We start from the raw sequence: 16,592 nt of genomic DNA, 5'->3' as shown, positions 1-16,592 counted from the left end.
CGCGCGCGCCACCATACGTGTAGCAACTATGGCAAATCTTATATCGTTTCGAAGTCCCGGATGTTAGCTTTCTAACCCAACTGGAACCGCATCATTTGGACCTCTGTAGTTCAAGTTATGGTCGTTTAAGTGCAAAGAGGTCGGCTTGACAGCTTTCCGATTCTTTCATTTCTTCACGAGTTCTCCAACTTTTCATGCTTCTTTCTTCATTCCCTTGATCCAATCTTTGCCTCCTAAACCTTAAATCACTTAACAAACATATCAAGGCATCTAATGGAATCAAGGAGAATTAGATTTAGCTATTTTAAGTCCTAAAAAGCATGTTTTCACTCTTAAGCACAATTAAAGGAGAATATACAAAACCATGCTATTTCAATGGATAAATGTGGGTAAAAGGTCATAAAATCTCTTAAAATCAATACAAGATAAACCGTCAAAACGGGGTTTATCAACCAGACCATCTAAGAACCGGCCGACAGCCACAATCGTACCATTCTGGCGGGACCGATTTTCTGCTCTTCGTTTGCATTCTCGTCCGGTTCCAGCTAGATGGAGAACGGATAGAGCTTCCGCCTGCAGTACTACCACCACCTATCATCGACATGAGTAGTGGCCCCAGATGGAAGAGTATGAACAGGAAGCAGTGTATGAAAAAAGAAGAATAAGAGATGAAGATAAAGAGGAGATAAACTGTATAAAAATTTGAGAATTTAGGGTTACATATAATAAGAGGGACCAACATGGGTACAAATTGAAAATTAGCCAGCTCAGCTAGTTATTGGACCCCTCCAGTGTAGCAAACCGAGTCCATGTTAGCGCTCTAGTGATGATTCATCATCAAAAATATGGCCAGGGACAACTTTAAGTGCTCAGAACTTTATCTGGAGGACTACAATAAAAAAATCAAGATCTTAAGAATTAAATTGAGTATTTACGCAAATTTTAAGAACGACTATAGGTATTTATTCACTGAATATGGTAGTTCTTCATTACAAATAAGATTTGTTGGTACATTTGAATATGCAGAGTATGGTAAAATTTTCCCCAAAATAGATGTATATGCTTTTGGTGTTGTTCTTTATGAACTCATATCCGGAAAGGAGCATTATCAAGACAAATGAGATTGTGAGTGAATCAAAAGTGCTAGTTGCCTTGGTTTGTTATTTCCTTTTTTCTCTTTTTGTTGGTCTAATTACTATTTATAACTCATCACACATGTCACTCAATATATTTTCACTTTTTTGTGGGAAAAATTGCAGTTTGAAGAGGTTCTTAGTCAACCAGATCCAAAAGAAGATATTTTAAAATAGGATAAATTATCCATCTAAGCCAATAGCACACCATAATTTTACAATTCAGTAAAAAAATGATACATAAATCAATCAGATATGCATTTTTATGTAATTTAAATTAGAGCAATTTAAATTACACATTTATAGTAATTTGAATCACATTGATTCGAATTATACGTGTGATTCGAATTACACACATGCATACAAGCACTAATTCGAATCAACTTGATTTGAATTACACACTAATTCGAATCAGGGTGATTCGAATTACACACACGCTATCCATAGTAATTCGAATTGGACAGTTTCGAATTATTCAAGAGTTGTGTCCATAGTAATTCGAAAGAGAGTGATTCAAACTACACACATTTTGTGATATAATTTACAATACTTTTCTGTCCATTTTTCTATTAAAAAATTAATAATTTATTAAAAATTAATAATTTAAAAATTAAAAAATATATATATTTTATTTCATGCATTAAAAAAAACTAACAAAATATTTAATTACAATATTTTTTAAAATATTAATGAGCTATCAATTCGAATTTCATATGCTACTCTTTTGCCCATACAATACACTCTCTTTCGAATTACTATGAGCAGCAACTCTTGAGTATTTCGAAGCTGTCCAATTCGAATTACTATGGATAGCGTGTGTGTAATTTGAATTACCATTAAAAATATGTATTTTGTGTCTCTCTAGAATATTGAGATATTAATTTTTAACTTGAAACACTAATTGTTTTTATAATTTTTTTTGTCATGTCTAACTTACCAAATAAAATATGAAACCGAAGGCCAGTAGTGTTCACTGCTCACTTATTCTTATTTTTTAAATTTTTTTAATGCTCTGAAAATCAAATCATGGGATGAATATTTGATCATTAAATGTTGTGATTTTATTGAAAGTTTAATTGATTATTTGATTATTGATTAACTCTGCTGCTTTACTGTGTTGTTGTTATTTTTTTTCTAGCGCTCTCTGTTTGGGCTCTTTTTTGTGGTTCTCTCCTTTGTCGTCGTCACTTGCTTCCTCCCTCTCTATTCGAGCTCTGCTTTGTTAATAGTATTGATCCTGTGATTTTGAGTTGTTGGATTTGTTTACCCATTTTGTTAGTTTCTGATTTTCTGTACTTATTTTTGCTTTTTTGAAAATTTGTTAATAAAACTGATTTTTATGATTCTGAGTAGTTACTAGGTTTGTTTATTGATTTTGTTAATTTGAGTTGCTTATTTTGAATTGATTCTGTGATTCAATTTAATAACTCTGATGCTATAATTCCGAGCTATTGGGTTCAATTTATTTGTTTTGAGTTGATTCTGATCCAATTTGTTAATAATTCTTATTCTGTAATTTTAGGTTGGGTTCAATTTATTTTTGCTTGCTTTGAGTTTGATTTGGTGATTCAATTTGTTAATAATTATAACTGTGGGATCCTGAGTTGTTGGGTTTATCCTGAGTTGCTGAGTTAATAAGAGTATAATACTAATGTTGTTAATTTTTGTTTATTCTGAGTTGTTGATTTTTTAAAGTTCTGAGTTAATTTTATTGATGGTTAATTTTTGTTGGTTGTATGTTGAAAATGAAACAATCAAAAAGTAATTAAATCTTTTGCTGTTTATGCTGATTTATTATGTATTCTTTTTGCATTTGATTTAATTTTTTTTTCTAAATTCTCTCTCTGTATCTGAACTTGCTGTTTAATCTGTTATTTACTGACTGGAGACTGAATTATTGCTATTTTGTGTTTGTGTTTTACTGTTTGTTCAAAAATGTTTTTCATAAAAAATCTTGTTTTTCTGAACCTTGTATAAAACTTCATTTTTCTTTTCTTGTTTTTCGTTAGAATGTTTTAGATGAACGAGCTAAAAGAGATAAAAGAATTCTCTTGAGTCATTGATATCATTATCCGCAATAAATGAGCAATTGAAAGCAGTGTCACTGACTAGTGACTACTGGTAATCCCTATGTTCTTTTTTGATATGATGGTAGGTTACTATTTTTTAGTATAATATATCAAAAATGATTTTATTTCATCATGTTATATGCAAATAATTTTTTATTTACACTTTGGTATAGTTTGAAGAAATAAGGAGTGGATGCAGAATGAAGGACAATGAAATACTAAAGCTAGGAGAAGATTTGAAGGTAAAAGAGAAAACATGCAGAAATAAGAAAGTAAAGGTATTATTCTTCTTTAATTACTTATATTAAAAGAATCTTATTTGCTTGCTGTAACTTCACGATTATTTAATATTAAGAAATGGTAGCTCTTATTTGTTATTCAGATTAAGGAGTTTGAGAGAAAATTAAAAGAATAAGAGTTAGTTGCAGTTATTGAGAAGAGTTATTTATGCATAATGACTATTTTTTAATATATAAATAATATTTTTGTACAATATTTTTGTATGCCTATTATATGTGCACTCTTTTATAATAAAATTGTGTATTTTTTATGTATTTTTTATGTACTCTTCTAATTTTATTGCTATGTGATTGTTGAATTCTTAAAGAATCTTCTTCTTTTAGCTAATTTTTTAATAAATGATAAAACCACGATTAAGTTTAAAAATAAAGCTGCTGGCATAAATACAATGGGGTGGTGGCGCAGTTGGCTAGCGCGTAGGTCTCATAACTTAAGAGTGATCCTGAGGTCGAGAGTTTGAGCCTTTCTCACCCTATTTTTCTTTTTTCAAAGAAACGTACTCTTTTAATTTTATTTTTTATGTAGTTTTTATAATGATGTTTTTCAAAAAGAAACGTACTCTTTTAATTTTATTTTTTATGTAGTTTTTATAATGATGATGGTTAATTTTTATATATTGTATATGAACTTACTAATAATAATTTATTTAACAGCTACTATTATCTATGTTCTCAAACTATAATCTCAAATAATTTTTTTATCAATTTTGTATATACACAAATACATCTAGGTACATACAAGCACCCCTCTTAGTTGACATAATTTTAAATTTAACATGTGATAATTTAATGTCTTATCATTAATAAATAGATAAATTATATTTAAATCTAACCATTTATATCTTTTTACATTTCATTTCAAATATTAATCAAATTTAAAAATATATCATATACTGATTATATCATATTAAAATATTCTTTTAATTAATTAAAAAAAAACTAAAATATCCATTTGAGTAATATGTAAAAAGATTGAAATACCTTTTTAATATTTTAACAAAAATAACCTTTTACAATTAATTTGAAAAAACTAAATATCCTTTTAAGTTAAAGGTTATTAAATTTTATTAAGTCAGCAAAAAAAACATAAGTCACCAAAAATAAAATTTATTAAAAATTAAAATTTGAATTTAACTTTAAAAAGACAAAATATTCATATAATCTATTATAAGAGACTAAAATGTCCTTTTAGGATTAATTTTAAAAATACTAAAATATTTTTGTAGCCCACTTTTAATGTACTAAAATAACTTTTGAAGATTAATTAAAAAAAAAGACTGCAATACACTTATAAAATTAACAAAAATTAGATATATTTTAGTTCTCAATCAATTAACTTTTTAAAAGTAGTATGGGATATTATAAAACAAAATGAATATTGTTTATTAGAGATGACTATCTTGTACTTCCTTTTTTAATTTCATAAATGAGCTAATAAACAAACCTCTGGCCCTTTCCTCCAATCAAAGACCAAAAGTTTTTTTATTACAAAATAACTTAATATATACAATAGATAAACTAATATATTAAAACTTGATTTTTCATCCGAACTAGTGTATGTTTTCATGCTTTGCACGAGATAATACATAAAATTATATAAAATTTTTTTATTAAAATTTAAATGAAAAATATATATAATAATTATTATAAATATTTTATAATTTAAAAATATTAAAAATAATTAATATTTATTCTAATCAATTTATATTAGTTAAATGGTTATCTTATTTATCTGCTTAAGCAAGTATTTGGAGTTTGAATAGAGCATCAATATGTGGTGGATTAATTTTCGACTTGTCGAGTTAAAAAAGTCGATAGAAAAAAAATTGTATTTGTCTTTAAAATAGATTAATTTTTCATTAATAGCAGCAATACTTATAAACTTTTGTCTTTGTTGAAATTTACTTAGAAAATTTTTATTTGTTGGTATCGTATTCATTCTTAAAGTCAAAATAATATAATCAACATTGTTACTTGTTAAAACTTCACATTTTATGAAATGATTTTTAAATTTTCAAATTTATAAACTTATGTTATTACAAAAATTATTAGATCGATTAATATTTTTTGATAACATGTATACCAAAACACCATCGTTGAAACTTGATTTTTCATCTGAATATTTCTTCTTTTTTGGTCAAGCATTTGAATCTTTAATTTCTCTAGCTATTTGCACTATTTTTTTTTCATCCTTTTCTATGTATTAAATGAAGGTAAGTTTCTTGTATCAAAAGCTTCTACCTGTTTCACTCATTTTTTCTTTTGCTAGCTAACGTTAGTTAGCTTGTAAAATTTTCAAAGTTTATACACATGCAATGACTAGTTCAAATACTTGTGAGAGTTTAAATTAAATAATTTAATTTAACATGAATGTTATGTCAGAATGAACTCTCTCATATTACAAACACACCCATTCTCAATTTCCTTAATTAATTAAATTCTAACTCAAATTGTGTAAATTAAAATGTTCCCTAATTATTATTATTATTATAACATGATGTGGCAAAAGGGTAAGCAAGATGCAATATTATGCATTTATTATGATTTCTAAATAAATGTAATTTCTAATTTCAACATATATATTTCATTTTAAATCAAATCATTGCCATATAATTTTTTAGACCCAAACAAACACTAGAGGTTCATATAGTTGCTTAGTTCTAAAAGGCTAAAGATTGCATAGTTGAATTCTGATGGATGCAGTTGAGCTACCATGCCCAACCATTTAGGGATTTTAAAGTGTTTAATATATCTTATGAATGTTAGGAAAGTGGTCTTAAATTAATGGAACAGCCACTTAATTATAGCATTTGTTAATCTTGATCTATCCTCCTTTTTAAGGTTTCAACATCGCTAATTGATTATCTTATCTGGATGGGAAATTGACCATAACAATATTGGGGAGCCTAAATTATAGGTGCTGGCCTAATCATCATCACCAACAACATATTCTGGTTGGAACTACTTACAGTTACACATGCTCTTTATATCACTATATATAAAGCTATTTATTTATTTGAAAGGTATTTCTATTTCACATGTACTATGGTGATATGTGTTTCAATGTTTTTAAGTATTAATTTTAGTCATAAAATGATGAGTAGAGAAGAATTAAAAGATAAAATATATTAATAAATAAGACGAGAGACGAACGAAAAGATGAAATATATCTATAAAATACATCGTCAAAAGTATAAAAACTTTTTTTGCGAGATATTGGTAGTGAATGAATGAGCTTTTTTTTCACGCAATAAATCTAAAGGAAGAAGAAGATGAGAAATAGAAAAAATAGAGAAGACAAGAAAATAATGAAACTAATAAATTTAGGATAATTTTAAAGTGAAAAATATTAAAAAATAATTCAAGATATAATTTAATTAATTTTTTAAATTAAAAATGTGTCTAAATATTTTAGAAAAACAAAAATTACATATATTTTATATATTTTATGCATATTTATGTCTTTATCTTTAATTTTGTGTCTTATAAAAAAGGATATATATATAACTGTATTCATAGTTTTTCGTAAACATAGCCATTAACCAAACGGTATTTGACATATTTCTTTTTCTTTATATATCTCTACTTTTCAGATATTAAAGCAGTCTACCAAATGATTAGCCATCTTAAGAAAAATATAATATTTTTTTATATCTATTATTAGTATGAAATATTTTATATAAAAAAAGTTACATTTATCTTCATTGATGATGTATTATCTTTACAATGAAATTTAGTATCACATTTTATAAATTATAAAGGTACATCGATGTAATATTAATTAACTTTCAGAGGAGATCAATATATGTTGTGTAAATTGAACAGACCCATGATAAATTTCACAAAATTTCATTAGAGCTCATTGTAATTTGTCCTAATCATAATAAAGGTCATAAATCATAATGAAAACCGTAGAAAACAGAGAGATGGGCATGACCTTTTTTTTTTTTTTGGTTGTTGGGCATGACCTTTTAAGAGAAAAAAATCCGCACTAAAAAGATGGGCTTGACCCAAGAGGAGTTTAGCTTTGAGTCGTTTTTTTTTTGTTTTTGGTCATACACTCTTAGTAGATACCATTAAGAGTAATACCCCAAATAGGTCCCCAAGAAATTTACCATCCGACAGTTTTGTTCCCCACAAAATTTAACTAAGATTTTGACCCTGAGGTTCTCAGATATCCCCCAAATACGTCCCCAAAACCGTTTGATCATGTTAAAGTGGTGACGTGTCAGGTCAATTGTGACATGTCACCTTTAGGACATTTTGGTCCCCATCCACGCTGGACAAAACGACGTCGTATTGGAACCAATGGCAAAACGACGTCGTTTCGGGGAGGACAAATTCGTCCCCACTTAGACAGAGAATGCAAACGGCGTCGTTTTCATGTTGGGGACCTATTTGTCTTATAATAGTATCTTAGGGGACCTATTTGACCTATAATTTGTGATGTTAAAAGAAGCTATATTTACTTCAACGCAAACTTTAAAAACACATTGACATTGGTCTGTTCATTTATCAAAATGGAAACATAAATCTGAGAACTCAAACATGTTAACCACACAAATATTTGGCTTCAATAGCAACACAAACCAAATCAAGTCAAAGAAGGTTTATTTTCTTTAACACAAACTAAACGAAACCATTCTAAATAACATAACGTCTTCTTCCTCCAACATAACAAAAGGTGGTAACATAACTAAGACAACAACTTTCACACTAATTCTTAGAAGTATCATTTCTTGAAAGACTGGTTCAACCCTCGTGTGCAACAAGTGGCACAGTATCTAAGTTGTTCAAATTCATTCCAATACGAGGGTTGAACCAGTCTTTCAAAAAATGATGCTTGTAACAGCCCAGACCACCCGCTAGCACGATATTGTCCGCTTTGGCACACAAAGCCTCACAATTTTACCTTTGACGATAGGGATGCTAATCGAAACCCCCCACACTCACTCGTCAAAACGCGTTATGCTAGGGAGAGGTATCCGCATCCTTATAAGGCATGCTTCATTCCCCTCCCCAACCGATGTGGGACCTTACAATCCCCCCCCCTAAGGGAGCCCAGCGCCTTCGCTGGCACATCAATTCGGGCTCTGACTCTGATACCATCTGTAACAGCCCAAACCACTCGCTAGCACGATATTGTCCGCTTTGGCACACAAGGCCTCACGGTTTTGTCTTTGACGATAGGGATGTTAGCCGAAGACCCCCACACTCACTCGTCAAAACGCGTCATGCTAGGGAGAGGTATCCACACCCTTATAAGGCATGCTTCGTTCCCCTCCCCAACCAATATGGGACCTTACAATGCTTCTAAGAATTAGTGTGAAAGTTGTTGTCTTAGTTATGTTACCACCTTTTGTTATGTTGGAGGAAGAAGACGTTATGTTGTTTAGAATGGTTTCGTTTAGTTTATGTTGAAGAAAATAAACCTTCTTTTGACTTGATTTGGTTTGTATTGCTATTGAAGCCAAATATTTGTGTGGTTAACATGTTTGAGTTCTCAGGGTTACTATTTTGATAAATGAACAGACCAATGTCAATGTGTTTTTAAGGGATTTGCGTTGAAGTAAATATAACTTTTTTTAACATCACGAATTATAGGTCAAATAGGTCCCCTAAGATACTATTATAAGACAAATAGGTCCCCAACATGAAAACGACGCCGTTTGCATCCTCTGTCTAAGTGGGGACGAATTTGTCCTCTCCGAAACGACGTCGTTTTGCCACTGGTTCCAATACGACGTCGTTTTGTCCACCGTGGATGGGGACCAAAATGTCCTAAAGGTGACATGTCACAATTGACCTGACACGTCACCACTTTAACCGGATCAAACGATTTTGGGGACGTATTTGGGGGATATCTGAGAACCTCAGGGTCAAAATCTTAGTTAAATTTTGTGGGGGACAAAACTGTATTTAAAAATTATTTTATAAAATATAAAATTTTAACAATTAACAATGTTAATCATATTATTTTAAGTTTAAGCAAGAATATGTTACCAACAAATAAAATTGTCCAAGTAAATTTTAATAAAGACAAAAGTTCATAAATATTGTTATTAATAAAAAATTAATCTATTCTAAAGATAAATACAATTTTTTTTATGAATTTTCTAGCTCGGCATCTCGAGAACTAATCCACCACATATTGATGCTCTATTTATTAAATGTTTGTCGCTAACTAATGAATGTTATACACACAAGAAAAGATTCAAACTCAAAATACTTGAGAAATGATCATTTAACCAATTCAAATTGATTAAAATAAATATTAATTATTTTTAATAATTTTAAATTATAAAATATTTATAAATTTAAATTTTAATAAAAAAATTTATATAATTTTATGTATTATCCCGCGTAGGACAAGAAAGTATACACTAGTTTTAAATAAATATCAAGAATATTTGGTGTATGAACAGTGTTATTGATAAAAAAAAAAACAAAATGGCAACAAATATCACCGAACCAATTTGTGGACCTTCAACTGCGGGGAATGGATCATTGTGCGACCAAGTAAAATGAGAAAGACTTCATACGAAACCTTAAATTACGTTGGCTTAGACTTAGATATAGTCTTTGAAGTAGCGTGGGAAAAGAAAAACTAATTGTATCGACAAAGATTGGAGAACACTGAGAAAAAGTCCACATACTTGTTCAATTATTGGCATTTTACGTTGTTGAAAATCTCAATAAGGGTGTTTAGTGAAAAGGATGTGTAGGATGTTTTAGCTGCTCACTCTACCTATGTTTAATGTGGATGGTTAGAAGAAATAAATAAATAAAATTCAGAACTAGATGAGAAATCTTATGCTCAATTTTCTATCTCCCTCCATTTTAAAATAGATGATGCTTTGACATTTTCATTTTTTAAAAATAATGTATTTAGATGTGAATTAAGGGTTATTTGCGGTAAATAATTTAATTAAATTATTTTGATAAAAGAGTTTAAAACATATGGATTTATATTAAAACAGTTTATAAATAAATTATTTTATATTTAAATTGTTATTATAGAAATACTTGTTTTAAATAGAAATAATAAAATAATTTTTTGAAAAGGAGAGAGTCAAATTTTTTTACTATTTCAAAAGTTTTTAAATAATTTTTCAAAAAATTAAAAACATATTTAGAAAACTGTACTAAACAATGTAATTTTACATAAGTCAAAAAATCCAAAAAAATAGCTTTTGAAAATTTTTAAACGGACTCTAAATCTAGATACATTATCTTTTGGTTTAATTATTAGTCTTCATAGTTTTATTAAATTTGTAATTATATCTCTATTTTTTTTCGTTCAACTAGATTCTATATTGTTTATAGTTTTGTAATTAAGTTTTTTTTATGTCAAAAATATTAAAATTAATAGAATATTCTTTTCAAAAAATATGTGGTCAGAATTTTAATTAGATTCTTAATTATAAGTACTTTTAATTTACAAAATTCGTTAACTCTAACAATTTTTGTACACTAATAATGATCTAATTATAAAATAAAAAATAATTTTAAAAATTTAATTAAAAAAATACAAAAATCTAATTAAAAATTTAATAAAAACTATAAAAACTAAAAAAATAATTAAATCTTAATTTTTTAGACAAATTATTTTAAAATAGAAGAAATATATATTCTATTTTAATGTCTAGAGTTGTATAATTTTATTTATTACTAATTCCTCGAGTACTGGAGAGGTACATAAAGTGGACGATCCTCCCAAAAAAACAAGGTTTATTCCCATCCTCTACTCAAATAAGTAAAGTCCATTTTCATCCTCCAATGAGTATTGAATCCAAGAGAAATAATTAAGGAACACAAACCTTTATCCATCTATACCAACTTGCATTGCTAAAATTAATATTTAATCCACATATAACTAATGATTAAAAACTTAGGCAGGAGAGCCAATTTTGTTGGGGAGGAATTTTGACCAATCCATTGTGTTTAATCTTCAAGAAAAATGCCACACGTCAAATCTTATCTTGTGACCGATAGAAGATTTTGACTAGCTAAAATGTTACAAATCAGAATTATTATACAAGAGTAATTTTATATCCATAGTAAATATTATCATTTTTTATTCGTATTTAGTCAGTAATAATTTATATTTATATGTATAAGTATTTTAAACAAATATAATTTATACTTATATTTATAAAATTTTGTACATATGAATCAATATAATTTATACTTATATTTTTTAAGATTATACATATTAATTAATAAAATTTATTTGTTAAAGATAATTTAATATTTGTATTTGGTAAAAGTTCCTTTGTTAAATGATAGACAACAATATTAAAAATTGCTCGCCAAGAGTTTCTCGTTATACTTAAGAGATGAATTAGGCCAAAGGTCATGTAAAATTTTGCTGGTCACTTTTCCTACACAAACTTGTTTTGTGACTTCCTAAGTTTTATAGTGACATTATATCTGCTTCTCAAAAATAAATAAACAAAAATGAAGCAAATGATTATTATTTGAACAGCAATGAATCACAGGTATATTAATGAACCAAAAAGTCAGAAACCATGTCTGAAATCTGGATTACTTACAAGTGCTAGCTGAAAAAAAGTCAGCACTAGAAATAATAGAAAAGAATGAATCAAGGGAATTGAAAAGATCCTCCAATATCAGAGCTACCTGAAGGAGGATCAATGGCAACCCAAAGAAGAGAAATGGTGATTGATATAAGCCCTGACCATACAAACACAATGGTTGGTGTTCTACCCCTTCTTCCCATGAGCCCTTTTGCAAAGGGATAGAGATGAGCCAGCACCCATAAGCTGAAGAACACACCACCCAGCAAGCTGCTCCATTTTCGATCTTCGCTGTATATAGTTCTGCTAACTGCCACAGCTATTGCTATCAAGTTTACCATCATGATGGTGATTGGTGGTATCATCAGAGATGTCCATTTGATGATATAGAGGTCAGCAAATTCGTCGTTTTCATCGTCCCCGGCTGACTTTGATGTCAAAGTGAATGAAATTTCAATGCCAGCCATCACCTTTAGTAGGCCTTGGAGAACTGCAGCAAGGTGGGCACTAGTGCCTCCTATCAGCCAGAATTGCTCATTCCTCCACCACTCTTCGAGTTCAATACCGGACCACTTAACCTCGAGGATGGCGAGTAAGACAAGGGTCACGGTGATGCCCAAGAGGTACACTAGGAATGTTACTTGGAGGATAGATTCCGACATTGAGGTAAGCTATTCTCTGTAGGAACTTCAATTTGAGGCTGGCCAAAAGAGCATTGTTTCGAGAAAAGAATATTTCGACAGAGCCGGTAGCCCAACGAAGAACCTGGTGGAGCCGGTCGGTCAGGTTGATCGGAGCAGTGCCACGGAAGGCATCCCTCTTAGTCACACAATATATGGACCTCCATCCCCTATTGTGCATTCTATAACCTGTCACAACATCCTCAGTAACAGACCCATAAATCCACCCGATTCGAAGGCCCCATTCAGTCTTGTCTTCATACCAGCAGGAGATAACATTGATAGCCTCTGCCACAGTAGCAGCATCCAGAAGATCCCGAGGAAGGGTTAGAGCACCCGGTGGTCTTCCATTTTTGATGGACGAATGATCAGCGAGGGGTCGACCTTGGAACTCGGCCACCCTGATTGAATCAATAAGGAGACTTGAGTTGCCAAAACTCTTGGGAATAAGAGCAAGGCCTTCATCGTCGGCGCCACCATTTGCAAATGACTGATCCTCAACAGAACCAGTTTCCGGGAGTGAGGCAACGGTCGAGGATTTCTTATTCTTGCGGCCGAAGCAACTAGACTCTTCTTTCACCCGAGGTGGATCAAAGCCATAGAGTGCAGTCCTTCTGAATAAGCAACCTGTGCCTACATATACAGGACCTTGAATCCCATCAAGGGCGCGCATATTGACATCAAAGAAGACTGTGTTATGATTGGCATAGCGATCCGAAGGGTCTATTCCTTCGAACCTCTGAGGGAATTGAACATAGCAGATTCTGTCGCCACCACGGTCCATCATGAAGCACATACCTTCTCTCAATGCCTGGGAATTAAATATGTAATGGTCACAGTCCAGATTAAGTATGAAAGGACCATTTGACATAATGGCTGAGGCTCGGACCAGCGCATTCATCGCCCCAGCCTTCTTGTTGTGATCATAGCCTGGTCTTTTTTCTCGAGAAACATAGACAAGCATGGGAAGGCGAATATCAACTTCGGTTAAATTCATAGCATTTGCATCTGATGCAACACCAGTTAGTGGTTCATCACTTGGAGGTTTTAACATGACCTGCATTTGTGTGAGAAAATACAACATTTTAGACTAATTCTGTATCATTATAAATCTTGAACACTCCAAATTAAAAGCTATTCTTAAAAAGACTGAAAATTTACCTGTATGATACTAGCATGATCGCCCCTAGAATGTTCCGATGCTGGAATTGTCCAAGTGCCAGGCCAGTGGGTACCATCTGCCATCCAAGTAGCTTTAGGAATTTTCACATTCTCCATTGGTTCATCATGTCCATTCTCCCTCCAAAGCTTCATAGCTTTTATCTCTTCTCTGGCATTGTAAGCATCAGAACGCCGGCGGATTGAATCAGGAAGGCCATTGATCCGAACCTTGAACTCATCATATTCACGCTTTACCCTCCTTCTATCCCTTACAAAGTCAGGGAGAACTTTGTTCTTGTAGGGATCTCTCTTCATACTAAAGTATGAGTCGGGGTTCCTCGGTTCAATGTCATGCTTTCGGCAAAAAGGAACCCACAAGTTGGCAAAACTTGCAGCCTCTGCCATGGCCTCAAAAGTTAGAAGTGCACCTCCATCGTCAGAGACATAACATGCAAGTTTCTCTACCGGATAATCGGCAGCTAGAATGGAAAGAATAGTATTTGCTGTGACAAGTGGAGGTTCTTTTTCAGGATCCGCAGTCGACACAAAAATATCTATTCCTGGGAGATCAGACTTGCCAGAAGGATTGTTGGGAGTGGGAGTTTCAAACTTCTCTTTCAGAACATCAAGATCCGCGAACCGGTTGACAGGGAAGAGCTTAGGAAGCTGATCAAGCAGCCAGGAGAAGGCAAACCAGATTTCACAAACAACAGACATACCCCACAGCCAGAGTGCATCTTCATTGGGGTTTCGAACCCTCCACGCTAAGAAGAAACCAAGAATCACTAGCCGAGCAAATATTATTAGCCTGAAATTTAAAACACCATGAAAATTAACTTTCAATTAGTTAATATCTTGATTCAAATAATACAAAAGTACATAGAGCATCCATCAAACATTGACCAACTCCAACAACAAGAAACTAGAAATTAACTACGAATCAGATAAATTAACATAATTTATTGGTTTAGAATGAAGGAACACTAGTTATAAATTCAGTTTTCAGCAAAGTAAAGTGCTAAAAGATTCAGTGGTATCATTAGTGAGGTACTAAAAGATTCAATGTAAAGCAAAAGAAATTAAGAGGAAAAAGGATCTTATACCTATATGGACTCAGAATTGCAGCAGAGATAGTCAATTTCCGGGTCAAAGGTCTCCATGGCTTTTCCTTGAACACATGAGGATCACCACCCATCCATTCAGAAACAGAACTAGCATCGTTTTCGGGCTCTTTCGGCCACATAGCATTCCCATAGCCATAGCTCCCCTTAGTTTCAAACAACCACTGAGCATGATCAAAGTCATTATTAGCCTGGCTCCTTGTCAAAGTCCCCGATTTCATCAACGACAACCTCCTCTCCATCTTCGACACTCCAGCACCGGGTGGCAAGGGCAGTGCAGGCTGCTGGCCGGCCCTATATCCATCATTTGCATCCAACTCCTTGTAAGGTTCCTTGCAGCCAGGGCAAATCCCCTCACCAGTTCTCAAAGCATCCCTATAACAATCCCTGCAAATCTTGTAATCACACTCACAAGGGAGTATGTCTAACCCCCTCTCATCGGTCATAACCTTCCCATCACAGCCAGGGACCGCGCAGGACGATCCCTTCACCCCCGACATCTGGGGGTGGCTTGACTCAGACTCAATCATCTTCTCCTTCAAATGAGCCCTTGTAACCTGATTGAAACCCCCAGTGAACAATGAACTAGATGCATATTGGTCCTCCACTCGCCTCGAAGTCGATCTCTCCAGAGCAATCTCCATTGGTTGGTTATCAGGGGTTAGTGGAATGTGAACTGTGTAGGTAGCAACACCACCACCACCATTCTCACTCTCTTGATCTTGATCATGATCAAGATCATTGCTCAGTTGGGTGATTTTTCTAACCATTGATGAACCGTGTTTGAATCGAGGTGACTTAGATGCCATGATGAGAAATGAAAATTCCACAGTTCCAAACACTCTCTACAAGACCTGAAATTTCATCATCCAAAAACACCACATCCACTACTTCATTACCATCGTGGACTTATATATGTGAAAAAAGACAATTAAGCTAATGAATAATTAAATAATAGAAGCTTAGAAAAGTTCAAAGAACAACAACATCAGCAACCACTCCAAGTGGGAAAACTGTGTCAAATGGCAAGACGTGGTTCATGAAGTTATAAACAAATGCAGTGTGGCAAAGACGATTTCTAATTTCTATCACAAAAATGTCTTACCAACTCAATGACAACCAAGCAATTGTGAGAGAAAAAACAAGCCGAGTGAAAAAAGCGCGTGTGTTTATCAATTTGGATGACGCTGGCAAGTGAAAGCAAAGAAAAAGAAGACTCAGTCCAAAACATAGATCAAAGATATTTCAAAACACACTCAGAAAACAAATATAACAACACCCCATTTAAAAATTCCAACACATACTCACACAGACAGAACAGAACAACAAGATCAATGCCGGCCCGGAAGCCTTAAACGTTCACTGAACTTGAAAGTTGCAAACTTTTTTTTCCCTTTTCTTCAGTGGTTTTGAGAATGATGACCAAGTTCGGTGCTTTGCAAAATTGTGACCAGCTTTTTGTATGGTAAGGAAGAACCACGAAATAATAACTTGAAATAAATAGTAATAATAAAAAATAAATAAATAAATTTATAAGGGTCAAAGACAGAACACAAGAATGTTGTGTACAAGGTACTATAATATAGTGT

The 16,592-nt window shown here is 32.1% G+C and overlaps 1 protein-coding gene and 1 long non-coding RNA gene across 2 annotated transcripts; one reads left to right on the top strand and one right to left on the bottom strand.

Moving 5' to 3' along the window:
* Positions 1–3,146: 3,146 nt before the first annotated feature.
* LOC127747457 (uncharacterized) lies at positions 3,147–6,524 on the top strand. Its single transcript, XR_008009286.1, has 3 exons — positions 3,147–3,284; positions 3,376–3,480; positions 6,343–6,524. It is a non-coding gene; the product is annotated as an uncharacterized LOC127747457 (long non-coding RNA).
* A 5,450-nt stretch (positions 6,525–11,974) lies between these two features.
* LOC107487160 (cellulose synthase-like protein D3) lies at positions 11,975–16,028 on the bottom strand. The gene is given in 4 exon segments (XM_021141914.2): positions 11,975–12,680; positions 12,682–13,778; positions 13,883–14,690; positions 14,986–16,028. Coding segments are annotated over 4 exon segments (3,306 nt in total). The 5' UTR covers positions 15,813–16,028; the 3' UTR covers positions 11,975–12,106.
* Positions 16,029–16,592: the final 564 nt, after the last annotated feature.

The sequence above is a fragment of the Arachis duranensis genome, chromosome 5 (genome assembly GCF_000817695.3).
Source record: "Arachis duranensis cultivar V14167 chromosome 5, aradu.V14167.gnm2.J7QH, whole genome shotgun sequence".
Classification (NCBI taxonomy): domain Eukaryota; kingdom Viridiplantae; phylum Streptophyta; class Magnoliopsida; order Fabales; family Fabaceae; genus Arachis; species Arachis duranensis.
The sequence above is the reverse complement of the archived record's forward strand: the minus strand, read 5'-3'. Positions and strand labels throughout refer to the sequence as shown.